This window comes from Cololabis saira, chromosome 13 (assembly GCF_033807715.1).
Source record: "Cololabis saira isolate AMF1-May2022 chromosome 13, fColSai1.1, whole genome shotgun sequence".
Lineage (NCBI taxonomy): Eukaryota > Metazoa > Chordata > Actinopteri > Beloniformes > Belonidae > Cololabis > Cololabis saira.
The window spans coordinates 9,071,855-9,098,940 of record NC_084599.1 but is presented as its reverse complement, the minus strand read 5'-3'; the positions used below and the strand labels follow the sequence as shown (position 1 = coordinate 9,098,940).

At 41.1% G+C, this 27,086-nt stretch overlaps 1 protein-coding gene across 4 annotated transcripts in view; it reads right to left on the bottom strand.

Moving 5' to 3' along the window:
- Nucleotides 1-27,086, bottom strand: part of lpp (LIM domain containing preferred translocation partner in lipoma) — a 180,452-nt gene that overhangs the window by 93,468 nt on the left and 59,898 nt on the right. For all 4 annotated transcript variants that reach the window (XM_061737593.1, XM_061737594.1, XM_061737596.1 and 1 more), the window contains 2 exons: nucleotides 23,383-23,573; nucleotides 4,628-4,707 (listed from right to left, as the gene is read on the bottom strand). In XM_061737593.1, coding sequence (XP_061593577.1) covers nucleotides 4,628-4,707; nucleotides 23,383-23,569 — 267 coding nt within the window. In that variant the 5' untranslated portion in view covers nucleotides 23,570-23,573. The remainder of the gene's footprint in view (nucleotides 1-4,627; nucleotides 4,708-23,382; nucleotides 23,574-27,086) is intronic.

Genomic DNA, 27,086 nt, shown 5'->3' with positions numbered 1-27,086 from the left:
CTGTAAAGAATAATGAGAAGTGCTGTGGTTTTAACCGAACGCATATTCTAATAAGACGCCTAAAGCATCAGCAACGTCGCCATCACTCCAACAACAGCCACTGATTTATTCATCTACACTTTTCTGTTTCATCTCAAAAGAAAAATATAACCCCATCATAAGAAAAGACAAAACTCTCAGGCAACAGAAACTGAACCGTTCCACAGAAATCTAGAAAACACTTAAAATGACGTGACCATTAGTGGCAAGGTTTTCCACAGAATTCACAGGAATTTCTCCTTGAAATGACAGAAGCTTTTTTTTTTTTTCTTTTTCTTCTAAAATATGTTGCAACTGCAAGAAGACTTCTTGCAATTGCCTGCGGGGGCTTTTTGAGTTGGCTGGATCAGTGACTGCTTCTTATTCTAATGTTATGTGTTTGGATTACCTGTCACAATCTATTACAGGCAGATCTTGCCTCCATTTGGAGCAGAGCTGCTGCTTAAAAACATCTAAGGCAATCTCCACTGGAGGTAAACAAAGCAAAACACTAATGGCTTCTTTCAAATCAACAAAGGAGAAAGAAAGAAAAAAAAAACAGACAAACTTGTTTAACAGTCATAACGAGGAGGATGAAAGGAAATATTGAAGTTTTTGTGCTTTGCAGGAATTTACTGTGTGGAGCCTCATAAATGTGGACACCAGTCAAAATGAGACAATTGTCTTTTTCCTTTTCTGCTGGAGGTTCATCTTTTACGTGTCCTAATCTGGACATTTTTGAGGATATTTCTGCCTTTGCATGAGTTAAAGACCTTTAATTCATTAAATAAAATGGGACTTCTATGCTCAAACTGGCAGATGACATATCCAGACATTTCCGCTGACATCTGCCCCCTTTTCATCATGTTGTCAAACTATTCAGGAGTTCTGCTCCGGCTACAGGGTAAACAATTAAGGTAACAGCGGTACATTAACTAATTGAGGCCCAAATCATCCTACAGACAGAACAACAGAAACATGCAGATGAGCCGAACACTGGAACAGCATTTAACAGTAACCGAGTACTTAATTTCTTACGTAACGTCAGACTTTAAATATCATTGAGATATGAGGCCCAAGGCTTTGTTTAAAAAAGCCTTCAGAGGCCTGCGGTGTTATGGAAAACTTAAAGTCATCCATAAAACCTCTTTTGTTTCTCAGCCTCTGAGGAAACTTGAGATGTGACAAATATCTAACTAATATTGTAGCATCTTTGGGCTGATCGGCTGCAGCCTGTCTGTATTGCCTTTGAAAATCCATGAAGCTTTTGTGTTGGGAAATAAAACATCCTCAGAACTGATATGAACTCTCATCGCTACGTTAAGTCTATCAGTCCTTGTAACGTCTGTTGTAGCAATGCAGCATTGTGGGAAATGGTGAGCATGGTAGACAAGTCAGCTGCACAACTGGAAGCGTCCCAAAGTAGCGCACTTCCCAGGTATTCTCACTGACTGTGTGCACTGCAAAAACTCAAAATCTTAACAGGAATATTTGTCTTATTTCTAGTTAAAATGTCTCATTTTTAGTCGAAAACTCTCATTACACTTAAAACACCAGAAAAATAACTTGTTATTTGACAATTTTCACCTGTTTCAAGTAAATTTTCACTTAAAATAAGTAGAAAAAATCTGCCAATGGAACAAGATTTTTTTGCTTGTAATGAGAAGATAAATCTAATTCCATTGGCAGATTCTTTCTACTTATTTCAAGTGAAAATTTACTTGAAACAGGTGAAAATTGTCAAATAACATAAGTTATGTTTCTGGTAATGAGTCTTTTTTTAAGTGTAATGAGATTTTTTTACTTAAAATGAGACATTATAACTAGAAATAAGACAAATATTCTTGTTAAGATTTTGAGTTTTTGCAGTGTGTTACATTAGACCAAAATCCTGAAGAACTAGTTTGCTTCTAGCCTGCCAGCTGTCTAACAGTCGAGTTGAGGCCTGAAGAACATGTTACAGATGCAGAAATTACACTCAACTTTGGGCAGTAGGTCGGGGTTGAATCCTGCTGCCTGATGAAGCTAGACCACAGACTTTCTCCTGAAGGAGCCGTAGCAGCCCTAACACCGGCAACGACAGGGACACTGAGACCAGCGCTGCTATCTCTGTCCCCGAGGAACAACCAGATAGAAACCTGATTTCATTTTTACTTGGATTTACTCAGCACTGACTGAATAAAGCCGCTGGTGATCGGATATGTTTGTAGCCTCTTGCTGACTGTGGACCACAAAACAGAAGATAGAGTCTGTCCTCAGATTGCAGATTGCTGCAATGCTTTGGGACAAAACTCAGTTTTGTCTTTGTGGCATTACTGTGAATGCACAACTGGAGAGTGAGTGCGCAGAGACGAAGGGATCTCCAGTGTGTCCTCACTCAGCGATAGTTTTTATAAAGCTTTTGTCACTTTAGCTGCAATGTTCTCAGTTTCTCTTCGGGTTTTGAGGATGTGTCTCCATCAAACATGGTTGTCTGACAGCATAAGAAAAAAAAGTGAGAAAAAAGCTTGTATTGTATTTCAGCAAATGAAGCAGACGTTCTAATAGAGAGACGCCAGCACAATGAGGATATTACATTAAAATAAAGTTAATTTGTCTCCAAACCACTGCAGGCTCATGCTGCCTTCAGATGAGTAAAACCGAACCTACAGATTTTGTCTCCTCGCCGCTCGTCTTCTTATAAGCCAAATTTCATGATAAATGTGAAAAATTGTGAAGATATCGAACAAGAGCGAAGAATAAAAACTATTTGTTTAAATAATCAGTCCTTATTCGGTGGAACAAACTGAAGTATAAAGTTTTTGGGGAAAGAAATGCCACATTTGGTGGAGTTGGCAGACCGGCTGATGGTTTTAAACCAAAAATGTGTAAAAATATCACATCCACATAAATGCCACACATACTTGGAGGCACAGCAACGTTGCACAGTAACTGCTGTGTTATCCTGTTGTGTGCAACAGGACAAGGACTAATTTCATGTCTGTAGAAAAGCTTTTTTTATACATAAAAACTATCAGCATAAAGCTTTTGCAAATGTACAAATAAAGGCTTTGAACAGGTGCATTAAATTCCACATAACATGTAAATACAGAGAGAGTCCTTTTGAAATATTTAAACAATACGACTACACTTGGCATAAATATCTAAAAGAATTTTTTTTTTAAATGCATAAGTGAATCTATAACAATAAAAGTATTTGCAAAGTCACAATTGCAACTACATTTAGAAATATTGGGCCAGCACGGCTGGTCGATGATGGTACAAGAGTCCGGGTGCATAACAGGTCGGTCAGCAATCCAGACCTGTAACCAACGGAAAACTTTCAGCACCTTTTGAAACAAAAGCACAGCTGAAATCACGTACCTACCTAGTACCACTGAGAACTTGAAAAACAACACTTTTTTCTGTCTTTAGTTTCGGAAAGTTTCCACAGACAGGACTTTTTAAATGTTAATGGCATCGACTTCAACATGAGCAGATATCTAACGAAAAAGGAAACGCTGATCAACTGCTGCATTTATTAAACTCCCGTAACCTCCAATAAACACGGGGTTAAAATATGTTTTAAAACCATATAAATCTGTTTTTCCTTCCTTCCCTCATGCTCGCATCAAGGCAGTAGTAAATTCCTGTTACCGTATACATCAAATGAATCTAAAAAGTCAAAGCAGAAATGCTTTTATGCAGTAATGACAGTTAGAAACAAATCTGTAGTGAAAACACAGTCATTATTATTTGATCATGTAAAATTAAAAGGCTCGTGTTCAACTCAAATAACGTTCTGAACGGCTCCTTATAGACTTCTAGTGAAGGAAGTCAGTTTTCTTGAGGTCTTTGTGCATTCCTAACTGCTTCAGTATCTCTTTCGCTGAGTTCTGCCAACTCCAAATGTTTTCAGGGAAAGCAGCTCGGGGCTCTCTTAACCAAAACATTCCTTTGGTTCAGCAGAGTCATGAAAGTAAGAAGTGTCACTGCTCTGCACCTTTTAACATAACTAACAGTGAAAGTGCATGTAGTTTACATAAAAGCCATTGTACCACATGACGACATGCATCCTGCTGGTCCTGAGGGCAGTCTTATACGCAATATGTTGTGACAGTTTGTGCAGGAAGAGAGATTAATTTACACACATTGCATAACTTGTCTAAAATTATACAAGTTCTGCTTCAAACTTACAAAAAGAGGCGTTCGTTTTAGGATGCAAAACTGGTCCGATCGGACGAGGGGTTTGTGTTTTTCCCCTCTTCTGCTTACACTGAACAAAGGAATGTGAAACACTTGGAGGATTTCTCAGCAGAGGTCAAGTGCTGAGTGTCTGTCGGAGCGCAGAGGCCAGATAGCTCGGAGGGGCCAAATGCCTGTGGGTATTTTGTACACCGAGGCAAAGTTAAATGACCGAGCTCCACCAATAGGTGTCAGTCTTCCATCCAACCTACATTAGAGCCCAGAGCCAATCAAGTAAATACGTGTGTGTGAGCCGAGAGGGGGCTGGCTGTGGCTCAAATCAAGAGACGTATTGCTGGACTCGGTGCAGCCCTCGGGGCCGCCTTTGCTTTTGTGTCGACACTTTTGAAAAGTGAAAGTTAAAATAATGAGCAGGGGATCTCACCTGATGATCGTATGAGTTGGCCGTCGGCGGAGGGGGGAAGGCTGCATCTTCAGCAGGTGGTGGAGGGGGAGGGTAGTCCGCTGGGATGGAGGCAGACGCACACACACACACAAAAAAAAAACAGCTTATTAAATACTTCCCCTTTTTTTTGCTACAGCTAAACTGTCATGATTCTGAGAGGACAGACACTGCACGCCAAAACAAGCACACAAAAGAAAAAGTACTTCTTTTTTTAAACTCCCCCGCAACCACGAATGCTGCAGGTGCAGAAAACAACACGGCGAGTTACAGGCTGGAAATCAGTGGACAAAGACGATCACCAACTCCTACTGATCTCATGATCTAGTGGAACATGCAGTCGGCTCGCTGTACTAACATGAAATACACAAGAGTCCTGCATCTGATGAGAGTAACCGTTAAAAGGTCAGAGCAGCCCACGGTATCGTTTCCTGAAAACAGAAGAAACAATTACTGCTTTTTATTTTCTGCGGACAGACTTTTTCAAATTAACATGCATTTAAAATGCTAAATCAGATAATTCCCATTTCTTGACGTATAAAATGTGGCAAAGGCACATTTTATTGAATCCGTACCTCCTGAACCCGGGCTCAAAAAACACAACTTCCACACACACCGGTGTCAACAGCTGAATTAATTGACTCGTCTTAATTTGCCTGAACTATTATCTATCTCGAGCTGCAAAAATCACGCAAGACATTTGAAAGAGGTCATGCAGTTATTAGAGAGAAGAAGAGAGAGGAAGAGCCGTCTTATCCCACGTCAATAGACTGAAACACTTAATTGCAGCAATTTGGTTAACTAAGAAGTACTAATCTGCAGTAAGCGTGTCCCCTCCCCACCGACCCCGAGATTGGAAATGTAAATGTCATGTTTCAAACGGGTAGACTAGGTGTTTGCTCTGCCAGAGGAGGAGAAACAAGCCAAATGTGTAGTTCTCAAGTCACTAATCCAAGGATTGCATCCTGCCACATGTTTCAGACAGGATAAGGAGTTATGTGCCAAATTAAATTCTGATTTGGCTTCTCCCGGCACAGGACTTACACTGAATCATTTGACCATGTACTTCTAAGTACCAAACCAGACATGAGCTTTGCAAATTAAAGGCTTTTATGAGACGTAATGGGAATTTGTTCCAATGCTAAGTCTTTGATGGAGTCTTGTTCAGAAATTCCATTTGCTTTCCGTGGCTTTTATCTGTTTTCATTAGAATCTAATTGATGTCGTCAGTGTAGTTTATCCAAGGCAGCTGACCAAATTAATTAAGAGTGCTTTCCAGTTGCCTCGACGAAATGCGCAGAAGTGAAGAGATAACGCAGCGCGGCTCATGCTGGACACGGCCGTGTCTCCGGCGTTACTACGTTCAAGAAATCGGGAACAATGCATGAAATATTTCTCCGAGGCGCCCATGTGATCTGTTTATATAATAACCTCAGGACTTGCACCGCAGCTCGGTGGTGGGGCAGCTCCTGCGACGCTCTGGGAGGGCGGAGGAACCAGCCGTGGCCCGCCGTCACCTCCTGCCCCCACGCAGATCCCTCTGGCCATCATATGAGTCGCTTGTAACTTGGGGCTTACGGGGAATTAACGATCATGTACATTTCTCTCATACATCAAAGATGCTTTGGATTCCTCATTTCATGGAAACACAAGAGTTGTAAATGTTTCAGAGACTCGTGTTTTATTGAAAAGGTCTTACGGTTGTGGATGTGGAGCGGTGGAGCTGAAGCAGGGGTCATTAAGTTTCCCTGCTCGTTCTGGCCTGATTTTCGTTGCATCTTTCCTTGTGCTGGTTGTTAAGGACTGAAACGTGCTCATGTTTGCACCGCCGGTGGCATGTGTGTATTCCCAGATGTCCTTTAAAGCAGAATCAAATGACGGCGCTAAACCTTGAAGGTGTTTGTGGCCGATCCAGGGTCAGCAGAGAAACACTGGTTTAACAGAAACATCATCTTTCAAATCAAGTTCCATGTGATGCTGTGGCTTGTTTCCATAATCGTGCATTCTGGCCTGAACTTTGAAATAGGGCTGCATCAAATGCTGTTTTAAGCATCATCACAGCAAGGAGTGGCCATGTAGTAGTCACAGCGTAAGACTTGACCTGTCAAGTGAGATAAAATCCCCTCCATCTGGTCAGGTTACAACATTTTACAGAAGACAACTTATGCCCAGGAATTAATTTCTCATATTTTGAGCTGAAAAGCAGTTAAGGGGAAGACTGCAGTCTGTTCCTTCTTGGTTAGGAAGGCTAAAACATTACACATCTGCAGTGGGTCCTTCCTTTAAGCAGCATCGTGCACACAGCTCTCCTCAGCACAGCGGAGACGGCGGCGTTGAAAAAGGGAGCGATAATGACAACCTCTCAGTCGGAAGCGGAGAGGAGCTTCTTCTGCCTGGCGTGTTGGGACCAGGGATGTGGCTTTAAAGTTCAACCGTACACAAGAAAAAAACATCTCCAGTCCTCTTTTTACAGCCCACTTCTAAGCAGTTGCACACCTTCAAATTAAATAATCAAGAGTATAATTCAGACTTTGGAGTTTCTCAAAATTGTCCATTTTGTCCAACATTGCAGAAACAGATTAAACGTGTCAGTGGAGTGTGAGCGTTAGGTTTGTTACTTCTGTTGCTGCTCTGCAACTGTTTCTCACCTCACATATGGTGTTAATCTCTGTTCTCTGACAAATATCTTCCCTTTGCCACTCGTACTCCTCTGTGCTAGGGGATGTGTTGCAGCAGGTCATAATGCAGAGTGAAGGGTTGTGTTAAACCATGGGGATTGTCCCAAATATCACAGAAATGGAGAAAACAATCAGGCAAAACAGCACATTTTTGGAGATGGACGTCATCTGGCTTCTCGGTTTTTCACCACTTCCCCTTCATGAGAGGAATTTTCTGAGCTCTCTTCATCTTCCTGAAAGCTGCCAGTCTTCTCACCTGCAGTCAAACCCCGACATCATCACTAGATTTTCTCTTTTTTTTTGCAGAACTTCATGTGATTGGTGATAGCGTGCCAGGTTCACACCGCGGGTCCTTTGTGACATTTCCTTTTTGGCTGTTTAGTTTTACGTCTTTATCTCTCAGTGAAACGTCATGAGTCACCAGAACCGGCCGGTGGCGTCTGACTGCAGCTCCGTTAACTGGGATGGGGAGGGGGGGGTCTGCAGGTCTGACGTCGGGAAGCAAAGGGCTGGATTTCCGGCGGGTTTGCAGTCTTCCACAAATGCTTTATCCCATTTGTAGCCCCTAATATTTCCATTTGTAATAAATAAAAGTAAACACGGGTCTGGGCTGGCGAGCACTCTGTTCTGCTGCTTTGCCGCGTCCTAATGGTGTCGTGCTTTTAGGCGGCGTGCGCGCCAGCAGCGTGTGAACGCTTCCTGTGCCGTGAATGAAGCCGACTCCATTTGTGACATCAGGGAGATGAAGGCTCCAAGCGAGCATTAATGAGCAAAGCAGCGGGAACACCTACTTAACACGACAACTTCCCATCTCTTTATTGAGCAATTACCTTTAAGTAGCTGCTTTGTGAACAAGGAATGCTAATCACTGATTAAAGTTATTTGAGAGACAGTGAGAGGTGTAATTGGTTATCGGGAACATGAGTTTTATTAAGGAGATGATAAGACGGCGGAGATGGATCCAGCTGTGACATTGGCCCTAATATTAAACTTTGTTTAAATTGAATTATTAAGACTTGTGCTACCATATATGGAGCTGGCGTAATGATTAGCAAATATAACCATCTGATACTCAAATCGGTGCGTGTAAATGCCTTAAACTGAACGGTATTCTAATGCTAAATTAATTAGTCATGCAGAAGAGATAGGAGCAGAGTGGGGGGAGAAGAAACGTGCAGGTTGCAGGCGAGTCCCCCCCCCCCCTCCCCGTTCACGTAGCCGTGTAGCGAAGGATTAGTACATTCAGTGGGGGAGGAAGATTGAAGAGTTAAGGTTGAGCATATGTTTACCGATTTACATATGTACAATATTATCAGAGTCATACATGTGTAAGCTGCGGCCATCTGGCCTGGTGAGGACTTAGGACGGAGTCTGGCGCAGAGACGCCACTGCCTTTCGCATAAAGCTTCCACCATTTCACTGAAAGAGGCAGCTTGCGACAAAAAGAGTGCGGACTGAGGAAACCTAAAGTACAGGGAGCGTGTGTTTTTGGCTGGACAGGGTGTGAAGTATCTCCAGCAACCCGGGCGTGATTTACGACTGGGAGCTGGAGTCCTTGGTGTCTGTTTGCCTTCGCATGTACTGCAGGGAGCCAAAATAAGGGCAGGGGAGCGCGGCCCACATGTGTCACGCAGCCATAGCTGAACTTTCAATCTGGAGAGAAACATACATTGTGTTTAATTAAAGACCTCGACCAGGGAAACTGGACTTCTTTTTTTGGCTCTCCAAGACATCTGATCTAAGACGCGTCCTTGGCTCTGGTTGGCTAGTTGGGACGTCTCAGGTATTCCACCTCTTGCGGGCTCATTAGCACCTTGAGGGGTCACTGAGGACACGTGTGGATCGCTGAGCCTCCCCCTCCAACACGCAGGGCTTTTGGGTCACACCGATAAAACACTTTTATGACAGCTGACACGGAAATAGTTCATTTCATTTGTAAAGAAAACCATGATACGAACACAAGATAATCAAATGCTCTGTATCAGAGAATGTGTAGTTTTCCTCTAAAAAAAAAAAAAAAAAAAAAAACCCTCAACAAACTGCTTTAAGTCTTCCGCGTCAGCTTCATGTCCATAAGCACGAGCCGTGGCAGGGGTTGAGAGCACATTGTTTTGACATAATTACGGACCCGCTTTCTTCCATCTTTCGCTGGAGAAGAGCAGCTGAGCCTAGCTCTTAATTAGCACGATATGTATAGAGGAGAGATTTATGGCTTCATTTGGTTTAGAGAAGCAAAGGAGGGATTTGAAGTCTTTGGAGATGTACTTGTTTTAAGTGTGAAGTCGTAGACTGAAATTGGCTTCTTGCTACTCCACAGAGAAATCCCAGGGGAGGAGCAACCGAAATCAGGAACAATAGACAGATTATGTTTTTGCATAAAAGCTCAGAAATAAACACTGACAAAAGGTGAACATAGTAGAGCCTGTGTTTCCCCCCCCACCCTTACCGGTTTTTACGTGAATGCTTGAAACAATAAATTGGCTGAACAATTAAGCTCTTAAAATGTGTGGTGAGTGAGGTTTTGTGCTGAGTGGAAGTGTGATTCAGAGGTGGAGACGGGTGTTTTTCTGTGTTTTTCTTATACAAACCTAACGGAGAGTAAATGAAGCCGATCAAATGTCACAGCAGATAGTCACTTCTGTCTAAACTCAGCTAGTTTTCATAACGCCTGCGCTGTGGCAGGAATTGACTGTAAACCTACAGCCGAGGCAGTTATCCTCTGCTACAAATGTCAAAGTTCACACGAGGTCTCAAGTGTAATTCATGGCTTTCCAAAGTATTGAAGGGGACGTACTTGTGAGGAGGTCTTTTTCTCATGGCCACAGCCAAAGTTCAAGGCTGGAAAGGCATTTTAGTCCAATTACTATTCAATAAATTATGGAGTCATTGTGAGTCATCTTCTAAACGAAGACATTCAGAGGTCCTGCTAACAGCGACTTGGACCAGATATCTTGAGACCACAGACAAATATGTAAAAGATTTCAACTAAAGTGACCCAGATACAGAGGTTGAAAGCCAAGTGAAACTGTATGATCCTGCTTTTCCAAAAATACATTCCTTCCTCCCTTCCTTCCATCAATCCATCCATCCATCAACTTCCACTTGTCCAGGTTTGGGTCACGGGGTCAGCTGTCTGAGCAGAGAGGCCCAGATCTCCCTCTCCTCCTCCTCTAGGGGGACACCGAGGCGTTCCCAGGCCAACTGAGAAATATCTTCTCTCCTGCTTACCCCAGGCTGCTTCCAGGATTCCAACTGGTTATTCTCTAAGTGGAGAAACAAGGACTGCTCTGAATCCCTCTCAGATGATTCAACTTCTCACCGTATCTCCAAGGGGAGGCCAGTCAAAAGTAAATTCAGAAAACTCATTGTGTTCTCAGCGTCCCGTCCCTCAGCTCGTGACCATAGATGAGGGTAGGAACAAAGATCGGCCGTCAGAGTCTTGCCTTTCAGCTCTGCAGAACCGGCAGATGTCACACTGATCCTCCTGTCAATCTTCCCATCCGTTCATCCCTCACTTGTGAGCAAGACCTCAAAATACTTGAACTCCTCGACCCGAGGCAGAAGCTCACCCCCAAACCGGAGGGAACATTCAAGCTTTCCCCAACAGAGAGCTATGATCTCAGATTGGGAGGTGCTGATTCTCATCTCATGGCTGACACTTCACGCTCCACTCCGGTGAGAGCTGGAGATGCCAGCGGGACTACATCATCCATCAGATATAGGCCCAGTGAGCCTGGCAGAGGAAGTGCTTTCAGAAGATCCACATTCTGGTTAGGTTTTAGTTTCATTTATTATTTAATGCAATCTTTCTATTTGTTTATTCCTTTCTTTATTCATTTGTTCATTTAAAATGACAAAAAATGATCCAAAAATCAAATGTATACATCCAATTAGTGTTGTCCCGATCGATCAGCCGCCCCATCGATCGGGCCCGATCACGGCATTTTCAAAACTTCGGTATCGGCCAAAAAAGTATCGGGACATACCTAGATATTAATGTTTTTAATATATATTAAATCGTTTTATATATCATTGCATTTAACGTCACTTCTGGTTGGTGGCCGGCGTCACTTCCGGCCGCCGTAAGCGAAACTAACATGGTTTCCATGTTTGAATTGTGAAATTTTATATGTTGCATTAAGCTGCTGCTATTCATTTCATGCCATTCAGAATGTTGCACTAAGGTTAAGACAAAAAGTATTTTAATTTTCTTGTGTTTGCGAGTTTGACTGGATGTCATTCAACTACTTCTTTTGAAGTTGAATTTATTAATTTTTGTTATTGCACTATTCTGCACTTTTTGTTTTAGTTTACGATTTCATGTTTTTACATTTTGTGGCACCAGTGCTGATAAGCTTTGTTGAAATATATGTCCATGTTGTTCTCCAGTGGTCAATAAAATAAACTAAACTAATTTGAGTTTTAGTCCTCTTTTCTTTTTTTTTTTGTTAATTCATTGCCAAAATGTATCTGATCGGGAAAAAGTATCGAAAATGTATCGGGAGCCAAAAAAAGTGATCGGATCGGGAAAAATCAGGATCGGCAGATACTCAAACTCAAGTGATCGGGATCGGATCGGGAGCTAAAAAATCCTGATCGGGACAACCCTACATCCAATATGCAGACCTATTACTGTGGCAGCTCCAACTGTTGCATCCTACTTCAGTCACTGGTTTATGGGATGTTGGTGCTGAATTTAATTGGGAAAGGCTCTTGCCTGCCTGTGCAGTCTCACATTTAAGGTCGTCAAAAATGAGCCCAGAAGGTCTCAAAAGTCCCGATCTGGGGAAGGACAGAATAACATCTAATACACTCAAAGTAACCATGATAAGAGTGGCTTCAGGAAACTGAAAAGGTTACCCAGTTTAATGGAAGTTTAACTGAGTAATCATAGATCGAAGGCCTCGGTTAGGCAGGTAACAAAGGTTGCTATGAATGAGAGTTTATTTGCAGATTTAGGAGAAGCTTAAGAGTACGAGGGCAGCACTCCGCTCACCAGGCTTTTCAGACGGAGGGGCAGGACAAAAGCCACTCCGCACTAAAAAAACAACCCAAAATATAACCTGATGGGATTTTGCCAAGTGGAAGCCTGAATGGACCTCAGAACCCGAGAAGTAAAATCCTCTGTACATGTACGTGGCTAGAAGTGTGACCAGAGGTTTTTGGAGGAAACTAGGCACTGAACATCACTACTGCTCACTCCTCGCAGTCAAAGCCAGTGATGGCCACATCCTTCTGGGACAGCAACGGGGCGACCAGTCCGGATAGATGGACGGATGAACGCAGGAGCTGCAGGATTCATGTACAAGACATGAAGCAAAAAACGTAGTAGCAGGTTCCCCGAGTGACCAACAAGAGTTGGCTGTGAAACAACGCTTCCCTGTATCATTTAGATTCTCAGAACGGTGTGCTGTGCTTTTATGATCGCTACAAACAGAAAACAGTTATAATGTAATAATGATACGGATACTTGATTTGGCATAAAATGTGTAATAAACGGACCGTGTTCTACATTTAGGTGAATAAAGACCAGTGAAGCAGGTGCTGGTGAGCTGCACCACGACACAGCTTTCAATTTACAAGTTCATCTACATTCCAGTCCTCTTGCATGGACATGACCTCTAGGTCATGAGAACGTGATTGCGAAATTAAAAACGACCAAAACGTGTTTCTTCTGAAATGTGGCAAGGGTCGGGCTTGCAGATAAGACGCAGAGCTCAAATATCCGGAGGGAAATTGGGGTACAGCTGCTCCTTTTTCATGTTGGAGGCAGGCGAGGGGCATTTTTCAGTCATTGGACTTTTAGGTGATACTGCACAGGTGTGTGCTCGTCCGTGCCGTGTACTACACGAGCATGAGAGCAAAAACACCACGAGCTGTGACTGAAAACCCTCTGGACTCACTAAAGACAGATACATATATGTCTCCTTTCAGGGTATGACTTAATGCAAAAAAAGGAAATTAGAGAGCGAAAACCTAAAGCACCGACATGAATAGCTCTTCCTTAAACTTGGGTCCAGCTATACGGCGGGTAGTTCATCTTTAGTGGTCCATGTGAGCAAATAGAAGAACAAAATTCCCAAGAAGGGCCAGTTTTATACTTCTTACTCAGCACCTCAACTTCCTTTGATTAAACAGACGAACGCGTGAAAGACTAGACAGGATGTGAAGTCAAGTATTTTCACAATATTACAAATTTAAGGACCAGTGGCAACAATTAGAGAAGTGAAATGTCTTTTCTGGCAATATCAGATCAAAAATAATGACTAAAGTATTAACACAACAAAGGCCTATATAGAAGGCAACGATGTGCAAAAGTGTTAGGCAGCGATTGAGTCTCAAAAGATCCTCCAAAGTAAACTTTGCACGCACTGCAGAATCAACACGAGTAGTTAAGACACAATGTGTGTTGTGCTCCACTTAAATAAAAGTTGTTTGGGCTTGGAGCGTAAGCCTGTGGTATCTTTGGGGACACTGATACACTCATTGGTGGATTTCCTGTAAATTCTCCTGGTGACACCCATGAGGGACTCTGACATAACAACCGGTAGTCAGTTTGCCTTTAGCCAGTCAAGCAGGGAGGAGTAAAAACAGCTTATGCACACGTTCCAACACTTTTGGAACTGCTCAGAGCAAACAATTAGCAGGTTTAAGGAAACTCGGGCGTTAAAAGTTGTTGATCTTATTTTTCTTTTAAACAAAAACAGCACTTTTTGGATGTCTGACTTTCACGATGTTGAGCCCAGGACAAAACTGTCGGCTGTGCATCATGAAAACACAACAGCATGTAACTGCTGCAAAGTAAGATCAGTTTCTGAAGTCAAATTTGTACCGCAATATGTTTTAGATTTTAATTTAATGAGTGAGTGAGGTGTCTGACACTATTTGGTCATGATGTTTACAGGACTGTCTCACAAAATTAGAATATTGTGATAAAGTTCTTTATTTTCTGTAATGCAATTAAAAAAACAAAAATGTCATACATTCTGGATTCATTACAAATCAACTGAAATATTGCAAGCCTTTTATTATTTTAATATTGCTGATTATGGCTTACAGTTTAAGATTAAGATTCCCAGAATATTCAAATTTTTTGAGATAGGATATTTGAGTTTTCTTAAGCTGTAAACCATGATCATCAATAATAAAATAATAAAAGGCTTGCAATATTTCAGTTGATTTGTAATGAATCCAGATGTATGACATTTTTGCATTACAGAAAATAAAGGACTTTATCACAATATTCTAATTTTCTGAGACAGTCCTGTAACATCTCATACAGCAAAAAAACACCCAGCTAAACACTTAATCATTACAATCAATTGGATATCTTTTTAAATATTGATTAGATTGTTGCGTACAGGAAATGCAAAAGCCAAATATTATTGGTGTGAAACCCCAACAGAGTCAAGTCAGACTAAGCAGAAAGCAACTCATCCAGTCCAGTTCAGGAATGTGACCCCTGCCCTTAGTCTCCCGTTTATCATATTGTTGTGTCGTTTACACAAAAACAGCAGCCTCAGAGAGCTCTGCAGACGCATGCGTAAGTGTGAGCTATGCATACTGCAGCACTGCATTCAGTAACAGACACATTACTACGAGTTTAAAGTAAAAACATCAGCTGCAAAACCTTGAATTGTAGTTTAAAAAGAACAACATTCTTGTGCACCCTGCATTAATGACGTGAAGGCTTTATCTATTCTTAGAGCTTGACGGCATGTAATAAATGGCACACTGATGTCAGTTATGTTTTTAACAAAACTGAGACTAATTTGTTTCAGATGGGTTGTTTTTATTGCAGGACTGTTGCACTGGATTGCATTATCTTGTGTAGTTATTCATTATATTTTGTCCACATCTCCAACAGGATGTTGCATTGTGATTTTGATCACACATCTGTTGTATTTATGGCGGTTCACTTTCACAGTTCACTTAGACCGGCTACAAAAATCTATATAGTTAAATTACAGCGCTGCAGCAAAGATGCTGTCTGAAAGAACTGGAGCAGGGGAAAAAAAAAAAAAGAATAAACACACAATCCTGACTGACCTTTCTTGAATGCATGTACCATATATGATCTACTTAAACCCTAATATCTGATCTGTTGTAAAATATTGTGAGTAAAGGGTCACCGTCTGAGGCTTCATTTCTTACTGCCGGGCTTTAATCAGTACGAGTTGATCCCAAAAAAAAAAAAAAAATCTGAGGTCAAGCCCTGCTCACTGTGCGCCACCCCACTAGCACTGGCTTCTTTGTCCACACAATAAACATGTACTCAGACTCATTCCAGCCCCGACACTGGCCTCTGCCAGACAAAGGGGACTGAGAGGCGCTGTGCCAATTTGACTTGTCCCTAATTTTTATGCTAATCCTCGATTTTATAGACAGTCTCCATATTTGATATGAAAGTATTAAAAAAAATGAGGAGCGACCCAGATAATCTGTTCATAAAGACGTCTTATCCTTTGACAAGTCGAGACGTCTGCAGATGGCTCAACTCTTCGTATTTGAGTGTTAAAAAGTCTGATAACAAAACAAAAGTTCATGTCTTAATGGAAAATGAAATGTTTCAGCTGTCAACAGTTCCTGAGGCTGAAGATGTTGCCTGTAACGTTTTACATCATCCAACCTTGACAGTAAAGGTTGACTTTATACTACAAATATTAAAATCACAGGTAATTCAATACCAAAGCAACGTTTCTCATTAAAAGTAAGACATTTTTACAAAGAAGGAAACAAAAACAATTATCTACAAATATGTTCCCAATCCAAACTACATTGTTCCGTTAATCCTCTTAATTCTTGGACAATGAATAATGCCGGAATATCAGACGCTGGTAATGAGTCAGGATTACATGATGAAGGGGTGAAATTGACATTTTGGCTTTAATGATGACACAAATTTTCTGCTGCTGGAAACAACCTTTTCTTATTCTATTTCTCTGTATTTGCAAAAGCAAATTGCACATGGCCCAGGGTGACAATCAGCAGAAAAAGAAAACAGCACTTAATTGCTAAAGTTTCAAATGATAATTCAAGGTGTTTTATTTTCAATATGGTTTTCAAAAAAAAAAAAAAAAAGTGTTGGGAAAAAAAGATAAAAAAAACTAATGCACTCTTCCTGCTATACCAACAAAGAACGGGGTTAAAAAATCTTAAAATTGATTGTGGGTTAAAAGGGTCAAATGCTTATTTTTGAGTGGAAATGAAGATCTTCCATAAGGATGTAGCGGCTTTGAAGCTATTTCAGGTTGACTTTCCGTGTTTCCATATTCTATAACAGGAACATTGCTAGCGGTGCATTCTGCCTCTGCTGCTCTGCAACGTTAAAAACCAGCAATGACACCAAAAAGCAGTTGACATCACTGTGGTCAACTCTACGACTCGGCCTTTCTCCTTCAGAGTTCATTTGTACGAGTTAGCCTTCGACGCTGTCGCATATACAGCAGTAAGTCAGCTGATAGTTCTAGCTGATTACATTTTTTTTGAGGAAATGGTCACTGGTAATCAGATACCTCAGCCAAACATCAAACATCACACATGTGCAGCCATGGCACCACAAAGTCAAAACAGTCAAGAACACTGACAAGAACATGAAGCGGCCTCCTCTTCCTCACGCCTTTTAGGGTTCATGAAGAAGCAGAGGTGCAAATGCTGTGCGTAAATGTACGCCCCGGTGATTAATGTTTCATTGCCACCAACTCCTTCTGTAGCATCGCCCTCATGGATGATAAAGACAACAAAAACACCAAAAACAATAACACCAATGTCGAGGTAATTTCATTACTTTTGGAGGACCGCTTAAAAAACATGAGATAAAATGTTTAATGAGACGCTCTAAATAGATGCTACGAACATACACTAAGGCTCCATAAAACAGTTCTTAGAGCTCAGAGCTACGAAACAGAAACAGGAAATGCATGTACTCGACAAGAGCTGCAAATAATAACAAGTCTGCTGTCATCAAAAAAAAAGAAAACGAGGGGAAAAAAATAAACATTTCATAAGCAAAGTTTTTAACTCTGCATTTAGCATGACAAGTAAAGAATTATTCATTTATGGAGCAATTTTTTATGTTTATTTTGACGTTTAGTGTGAAGTCTAAACCAAAACCACAGTCCAGCAGTTCTCACAGGAACAACAACTCCAACACTCCCTCCCACTAGTGAGCAGGAGGCTCCTCGTTTGAAAGCACCAGTCATCGGTTCAATTCTTCATGATAAGCTGCGTTCTTGAGCGTCTACATGCCACTACCTCTTTGTGCTGCTGCATCTGCGCCGTCTTTAAAATCTAGTTGTTGTCGGTGAATTTGGCATTTATGCTGTGCCAGAAAAAGCCATTAAAAAGGCAGAATTAACATTCTTCACTGATCTTCAAACAAAATATTTTTAGATGCGTGGCACTTTTCCCTCTGTGAGCAATCCTTCTCCTGAACGTCTCACTAAGGTGTGAGCTGGGGATCACTAGGTTTAGATGCACTTGAATGCAGCACCTGCACTCTCCAACAGCTGTGTCTTACATCTACTGTTTCGCTCTGCAGAAGATAATCTCACAAGCAATCTATTGTCAAAAGTAACTCGAAAGATACGATTGACTTTTCAGCGTACAAGAAACAGAAGAAGAATCCACAGAAGGTGAGCAATTGATGGAGGTCCCACCAACACTCACATGACTCAAAGGATTTGCCACTTAGTCCATAAAACGGCATGTTTTATTATCAGGTTTTTATGTTTTATGGCATAAATGAGGACAGCCATTAAACAAAAAATGCTACTAATTTGTTTCAAATGAATATGTTTGACAAAAATGTCAGATTGGACCCTACAGCAACTTCTAGGTCTTAAAGGGCAATTATTTACACAAAAAGTGTACTGTAATTCTGGACTGATACAGGTTTATCAATACCCCAAAACTCATGTTGAGGACATTTCTACACATCGTGCATGTCAACAAAATCAACAAAACTGTGGTAAAATAATTGGACATTTGGACATTGAGCAAGCAAAACCCATCAGCCACTTGCCTGAAGGACATGTATTTTTATACTCCTTTGTGAATCCTTTTCATTTCAACTTAATCTCTTTCACGGCCTGTAAACATTCTTCTTGAATGTGTTCCCCCCCACCCACAGCTGTGGGCAGAGTTAAAAAAGCGGCCGTCTAAGAACAGTTTTTATAAAGCTAACATCTGGAGCGCAGGACGGTCTGAGCTGAAACCACAAACCCCACTGACAGCCGTGCGCTCAGCCTCGCAGTGTGATCACTACTCGCTGGATTTCATAACCGTTTCCCCTGTTTTGGAAATCAAGAGCTCCCAGGGGGTTCCAGGGCAGAAGTGAAGATATTCTTCATGTTACAAGACGTCGACATGACGGGGGGGGGCACATGGCAGAGCAACGTTATCTCGGTACCAGGTTCCACCGTTCACACAAACAAGAAGTTGCATGAAAACTTTCTATACAACAGACTTTTACTCTTAAGGCCACTTTTCGCATCGCCCAGCTTATTGAAATAACTTCAATACCATTGAAATGTTTGCAAGCAGCATTGAACAAGTTCCAGCATTTTACTGGTATTTCTTGTTAGTGACTTGTAAACCACTTCCTGTGTTTTTCTCCCCTCTTTAAATGACAAAAAGTGTTTAGTGATTTGCATAAGTCTACCCACTAGTGTTCCTCTTTCACTGAAATAGCTTATATTTGATTCTGAACACACAAAAAAAGCTTTTACAACCTGAAAGTTTAAATGCACAATTTCCTTCTTTAATCGTTTCCCTTGAAGTGAGCACCCCGAATCTTCCCTTAATAATTAGTCTCCTTTAAACAGAAACTCTTTTTTACCGCAGCAGCCACTTTCAAAGGTATTACTCATCAAAGATGAGTATCAAGGCATCTGCCTTACCTTAAAAAGACCACAACCAATTTCATTTCTTTTCAGAACATTTCACTTGAAATGTAAATCTTCATAATCAGAATGACTAATAACATAAACTTGAAATTAAAGTCCCACACATCCACTAATAGGTGAATTTATGTTGTTTTAAATATGCACTAGAAACAAACCAACCCTCACCTCCCATGAGATCAGACATAAGCACACAAGGCTTCCCGAACTCACGCGTGACTGCAAACCACAGCACTTGCACTTTGTTTATTCAAAATTATGAATGCCGTCACATCTCTCTCACTATTAACATCTTGAATTTAAATCATGTTGGATCATGAGGGTCAGGCTCAGAAGATGCAGCCTCTGACTCTTTCTCTTGAGAGTCGGGGGGGAAAACATTGAAGTTACTTCGACTTATTTTGCAAGTGTCACAGAAAACTTCCACGGTCAGAGCACCACGGACACTCGGCTCTGTGACCTCCTGAAGCTCTCACCATAACTGATGGAGAAAAAGGCTGGAAATAAGACTGACGTTTAAGAAGATTACAATTATACTCCAATACAGCAAAGCAGGTGATCTATAATACCATAAACACATGCGCTAACCCCCCCCCCCCAGATTGAAAATGTGTTGCTCTGAGTGGTTCAAACTTAGATTCCTGTAGCCACTTTTGAAACTGCATGGCACGTACCAAGCAAACAATACAGTATGCATTCTGTGTAGTACAGTATGTTGTATGTTCTTTGGCTGATACGAATTTTGGCCGAAAAACGGGGACCCTGGCAGAGCTGTCAACTGATCACTAGCTGTTGATATGTGGGCTCCAATCATGAGGGAGGATGGTACGCCCAACATGGTGTGAGGGTCTGTGGAGAATAGGGCTGTAACGATACACTAATCTCACGATACGGTACGATACACGATACTGAGGTCACGATAACGATACGATATTATAGCAGTATTTTTTTAACAACCTTGAATGAGGAACATATGACTGGAAAAAATTGTCTTTTATTTGAAAGACACAAAATACAAAACAATACTGTGCGTTTGCCCTATTGTTACAGTTTGTAATGCTTTACAACTGTTTAAGTTTTAAAGAGAAAGCCAGGCCAACCATTTCCCACAAACTGAACTAAAAGTAAATGTCAGGTTTGCATTATGCATCTTCGGTTTCATACAAGTAAAAATATTTTGCCACAAACTGAATAGTTTCTCTCTTGTATGATTTGACTTTTTTCTTTTCCAGACATTTTACAACTAAAATTAAATAAAAGTAAATAAATAAATACAATTTTACATCATTCATGCTCACCTTATACGTGTAAGAGGAGATTTATTTTTGATAAGAATGTTATTTTGCTAATTCAGGGTTCATAATTTTATAAATATATTCTTTATATTCTGATGTAAATCAGGGACTATAATGACACTAGTCAGTTTATCTGTAGTGATTAGTCTGTTTTAGATTGGGCGGAGTGATACGCCACAGTACGGCACTAGATGCTGTGTTGATGTTCTAAAATCCTACACTGTTGAGGGACATTAAAGTAACTGGAGCTCAGCAGAAGTTTCCCCGTGTTTATCCTACTCACCACCCCAAAAAGGTTTAATTTAATAAGGTAAGGCTTAACTCTACACCAGCCTTACATAAGTAAAAGTTCAGAGCTCAAACCCTGCAAGAGTCCCGTGATCGGGACCAAAACGGTACTAGTTTCTTCTTAGCGGAGGAAGATTTTGGTCCGCGGGTCGAGTTGTGGTCGGCACCAATACACTGCGCGTTACTAGTCAACACAATATAATAATAATATAATAATAATATTAATAATTCAATTTTGCGACACAGTTTGTCACCTCCACGACACGAATCGTGACGTTTTTGTATCGCAAAATTTTGTGGCACGATATATTGTTACACCCCTAGTGGAGAACCTCTGGCATTGTACCCTGTCAAAGAGAGCTTCAACTTTTGTCTCTGACGGAGCTGCAGCCATGACCGGGGTCAGTCGGGGGGAATTTGTCTCTGAGTGGACCGTGTTCGGCTCCCCCATTGTTGAGGCAGCTGACCGGAGCTGGTCCTACAAGGTGGATTGGTGCCCGTCATGGTCCGTGCAGGCAAGAATAGAGTGAGAGGTTAACAGGTGGGTTGGTGCAGCATCTGATCCCTGAGTCCGTCTGCTGTGGTGAAGAAGGAGCAGAGATGAAAGGTGTCCCTACCCTCACCATGGTCACGCTCTGTAGGTATTGACCAAAAGAACATCCTCACAGATACAATTAGTCCAAAATGAGTTCCTCCACAGGGCTCTCCCTTAGAGATAGGGTGAGACGCTCCGTCCTCTTGTAGGGGCTCAGAATAAAGCCACTGCTCCTCTGCATCATGAAGAGAGTGGCCTGGGCTTCTGGGTAGGAAGCCTCCAGGACGCCTCCCTGGCGTGGTTTTCTTGGCACGTCCCCCAGGAAAGACCCAGGACACGCTGGGGGGACCATGTCTCTCAGCTGGCCTGGAGAACGGCTTGAGATGCCCCTGATAAGCAGGGTCCCTGCTTAGACTGCCGCCCCCACGACCGTGGATAAGCGGTAGAAGACACATGGATGGAGAAACTGCTGCAGCACTGTATTCGCTGTCCAATTTGAAATATTTCCAAACTGCAGACATTTATGAACTGCCAAGGAGGTTCCTTAAAGTTTGCTCTATGTTTAAATCCACCAGTGTTGTCAACTCCTCAGTAAGGACAGTAGCTATTGGCTTTACAGCTTGTATATAATTGTAACGGATGCTGTAGGAGGGAGGAATAAACTCATGGGAGAGACTAAAAAAGGGGAGTAAATATGTTAAGAACTACAAATGAAATTTCTTTTGTCAATTCTTTTTTTTTTCCATGTCATAATTCCAACCATCCTCCTTTGTCCTGGCATAGGTCAGTGCCAAGACTTAGAATTATTACATTCATTAGAATGATATAGGAATAATTATTATTGATTAATAAAAGGGTGGAGCTGGAGCAGTACAGGATAAGCTAGCGGTGGATCTGCGTAGGCGCGATCAATTTGTAGGCCTGACAAGTCGGGGTGAACGTCTCCAGATGCGACTGCAGCAAAGAGCAGTTGCTTTGTGAGGACTAGGCTGCCTGCGCGGGCTTTGATGCAGGGATGGGGCCCACGGCGGCACCGGCTGCTCGCTCACAAGAAAGAGAACGATACAAGCCTTCAACCTCGTCTCCAAACATCTTCAATGACATCTGAAAAAGTTGCTAGATTTGTCGCTAGTTGCTTTTTTTGAAAATAAGTCGCCAGAGGGGTTTTAAAACCCCAGAGATATCGCGACAAAGTCGCTGAGTGGGCACCACTGCATCATGGGACATAGCATACGAGGCAGTCACTCACGAACCAGTACTTCCAATCACATACTGCAGGTTGTGGGTCAATGACGTGACGCCTATATTTTCTGAAAAACAGATTTTTTTTCAATTCAAAAAAGGTTTAAATGGATAAAAAAATACCATATATATATATATATATATATGACCTACCTGCCACACATATGGACTCACTTGAATTTTACAAAAAATACTAGTTATTTGGGATTTTGTTGTTGTTTTAAGCAACAAAATATCATGTGGTGCGACCGTCCGACCATGACTCACTCTAAATGTATTTAAATCAATCTTCTGCCCTATCTGGCATGATTTCCGAAGTGTCTTGTAGTGTATAAGATTGCAACACATTTGTATTTATATTTCCATCATAATATACAAACAAAGTTTGACTGATGACGTCCATTTTATGAAATATCATTTGGCGCGACAATTAAAAAGACATTTTTGTATAATACTGAAAACTTGTAAAAAAAGATGTCAAGATGTTAAGGAAATTCATTTATTTTAAAATGAATCATGGTTGCATCACATGACTTTTTTTTAAGGCTGGTGTCAATTCATCTTGACAAAAAAATGTTTTATATGAATTTATGTATACACAACATTCTTAATGTTTGAACTACTGCCATAGACACTGTTTTTTATTATTTTAAAATTGACCTGTTGAAAATCCTTATTCGTCATTGACCCTTGTACAATTATTCTCATTAAATAATATTTTGGAGAATTAAGTATGTACTCAATCTTTAGTATGTAACAGCAAGAATGTAACTAGCATAGCTGTGTGAGGCGTTACCTGCAGGGTCATAGGGGGCTTCTCCCATCTGTTTGTAGGGGTTGAACTTGGGCTTGGGTGCAACCATGGGGGCAAACTTCTTGGGCGCCTGTTGCTGGGAGATGGAGATGCTGGCGCTGCCCATAGACGGCGTAGTCTCCATCCTGGCAGCCACTTGCCCCGTCTGGTTATTCGCTGCGTTCCACATGGTTCTGCAGAGAGAGAAACAAAGGAACTCAAGACTGATATCATGTGCTGGAAACTCCCTCGCACTCAAATTAAGCGTGAATAATAGGATGCCTCTGGTTTCTGCTGAAAAAAAAAAATAAAATCCCAGCAATGACGCGTGTATGAGACTCAGGTCTACTCTCTCTTCAACTCTGGAGTCAACTTGAAAGCAAACAGCAGAATGATGTTGTAAAATGAAAACAAAACAAAAAAAACAAGGTAATAGAAACTGTGCTCTTGACATCTAACATTGTGTCCGATTTAATAAAGTATTGAAGTGGGGAGAAAATCACTTTGAACTACATCTCTGAGCCTTCTTTCTCCTCACACGCGCGCTTGTAAAGCCTACACGAGATCAACAATTCAGAAGTGTGTTATGTGAGACACAGAGCTGTGGAAACAACAAAGTATTTTTAAAAACAGACAGACTTTAGAAAAAGTATTGAAAAATGCTGTAATACTGATGTAATCATAAATTATTTTCCCGTCAAATTTAGCCGTCAAAAGCCTCAATCTGAACGGTTCTGGGGAATGACAATACAGACAAACACATTCAACCGCAATAAGAAAAATATAAGTGAATAGGCTCATTTGTATAAGTTGTGGGAGGAAAATAGGATTTTATTTAAATGTGTCAATCCATCAAAAGCAGTGATGTTCTGCACCTTTTGGCTGATCGGTGTTACAACTTTATCCTTATCTTCACTACAGTTACAGCGGAGACAACAGAGACATCACAGCCTAAAGTGCGTTGAGCGGCTGAGGCCACAAACATCCAGTATTTCACCATCGCGTTCTGAAATCATTTGAAATATTTGAACTATTTATGTGCTGCGCTTTATCCCATCCTGCTTTTTGTTTGTGTTTGTTGTGCAGTGCACTGATGTTTCTGCCGTTTATTATCCTCAGACTGACTGATACGGGGTCTGCATTCTTTCTCCAGAGCACAGCAGAAAAAGCCCACGCACAATCATCTTTTAATATCTGCTCAAATCCCCGCTCCTCCTGCCGTCTGAACGGTTCTTAGTTCTGATTTCTTTTCCTCTGGTCTTAATGCTGCAATTCAGATGAGCGCTGGTGTCTCACACCCACCTGTCCTTTCACTGCGAACGCTTTCTTTTCTCAACTCAAATGACTAACAGAATAAAAGAAGGAGGTACAATAAAAGAAAGATTCGAAGGAGGAGGGGGGTAAAGATTTCAACATGCGTGAAAAAAAGACTGGAGGAAAAATAAGTGGTAGCATTCTTTGATAAAGACCAGTTGAAAATGCCCGGACGTTTGCAATTCTTATGTATGAAATTTCCACATCAATGTGTATTAATGTAAGGAAAAGGTTGTAAAGTTGTCAAAATTAGAAGTTATGAACAAGTCTGCGGCTCAAAGAGCTTGATTTACATTTAGTTTGGAAAAAAATATATATATCACCTGTTCCTACCTGTAAAAGAGAGAAGCTATTCATCTATCTGAACTGAGTGGACTGGACTTGAGAGAAGTGAATTGAGAAGACGTTTGCTTGTTTCAAATAAATGAGAATTGAATTAAATTAAATGCTCTTTCCCCATTTACATACACTTTACTTTTGTAGACTTGGGTAGCAAAAGGTCAGCTTTCGGTCTGCAGGTGATCTATTGCACCAGATTGTGTTGTACTGCTCCAAGTCCTCAGCATGCCTGCATTTATGTTCTGTTGATATATTTCCTCTAAGAGCTGAAGAGCGAGCAAAGAGGTTTCTTTCTAAGAACACAGTCCGCAGTGTCCAGTGTTAAGCATGGATATTTGTGCTCTGGTGAGATGTCACAGGCCCCTTTGTGTCTGTTTACACAGTTTCTGCAGCTTACTGCCACTGGTGTTATTCAGGACAGCTACGCTTTCTTCTAAAGATCTAAAAATCTGTGTTTTGTTATTATAGATACGAAACAACACACATAGTCTGATTGATATTTATTTATAAAGTATGGTACTTTCAAAATAACTAATTTGTAAATTTAAAGAATAAAGAAGAAAAAGAAAAAATATAGTATTACATTTTTTCCAGTGTTATATATAAATAAAAAGTGAAGGAAAGCGTTAAAGACCTAGAAGAAGAGGCAGCGCAGAATCTTCAGAGGACGCGGCTCTGAAGAACCAGTACTCTTCAGCAGCTTATCGCTTTCTGCTGTGCCCCCTGATTGAAGTATGTGTTACCAAAGTTTATATATATAAATATATATACCACGCATTAAATAACTACTGATTGATATGGTTCGATGGCTTATGATGCAGTTGAAACATTAAGCAATGTGGAGGGCTTTTGAAGAAGTTTCAAACAGGCTGATTACAGGACTGTTACCTCAGGAGCCAGCAAATGTTTCTTCACTTTTATACTCAAACATGAATAAATGATCAAATAAAAAGACATTATGTCAACCTTAAATAACAGCCTATTATCGACTCTACATCTGCTCTTTAAATAAATCTTAATTAAGTACACAGATTTTGTTTTTTTTGGCAGGGAGTACAAGACATCCTTCTGTAAGAGGTACATAAACAAATGTACAGACTTACTCTCACTTTACTCATAGTCGCTGCTTCAGGATGAAACGAAGGCACCTATAGAAGAAACCCACACAAATCCATAGTGCATGACAAGTATGAGTAGGCATAATCTCACTTAACAGAAGTTGACCCCCGCAATAAAACCCTCTTAGACCTTCCTCACTGAGAGAAAGTTGGGAAAAGGTATGAGTTAGTCGTTTTGTTTTGTCATTTAAACCGTTTAAAAAAAAAATCCTACAAGTAAATTTACACAGATATACGCACAATACCTCGGCACACACACACTGAGGCCTGAAAGCATCAAACATCAGCAAGCAGTCACACAGGACATTCTAGTGGGGGGATCATGGATGGAAGGTCGATTCTGATTTCCGGGATAGGTGAAGATTTCTCACGAGGCTGTGAAACCACGTTTAACAGTTTTCTTCATGAGGGCATGGCAGGCTCCTCACAGCTGTTTCACTGCGCTGTTACAGCTGTCATTGAGGAACCGCTGCAGGTGCTTCTGCCGCATTAATCTTTCATATGCACCAAGAAAACTATCAAACAAAACCATCCAGAGAGGACCACAGAGAGTACTGAATTGAAACATGAAATGGCAGGGTTCAGACATTTTGGGGGAAATGCTTGACATGCTTTCTAGCAAACAGCCTTTGTGAGCTGGGAAACTGAACGCACGTCGAAATGTTGAAGACGTTATAAAGACTGCAGTGTTTCGGATGCTGACTGCTGAATGACTGACTTCTGCTGCAGGACCGTTTTATCTTTTTACTCCGTCTTTGAAGCGTTGACGTCTAACAGCAAAAAGCTGAAAATTTAAGTCAAGACCGAACTTACAGATGAGCAGAAAAGTTATTACTAAAAAAGTAAAACAAAACAATGCCACACTAACAAAAAAATTACGTGACTGTAGCCCTGCGGTGCAAATTAAAGCAGAATGTTTTATTGTGTTATTTTTTA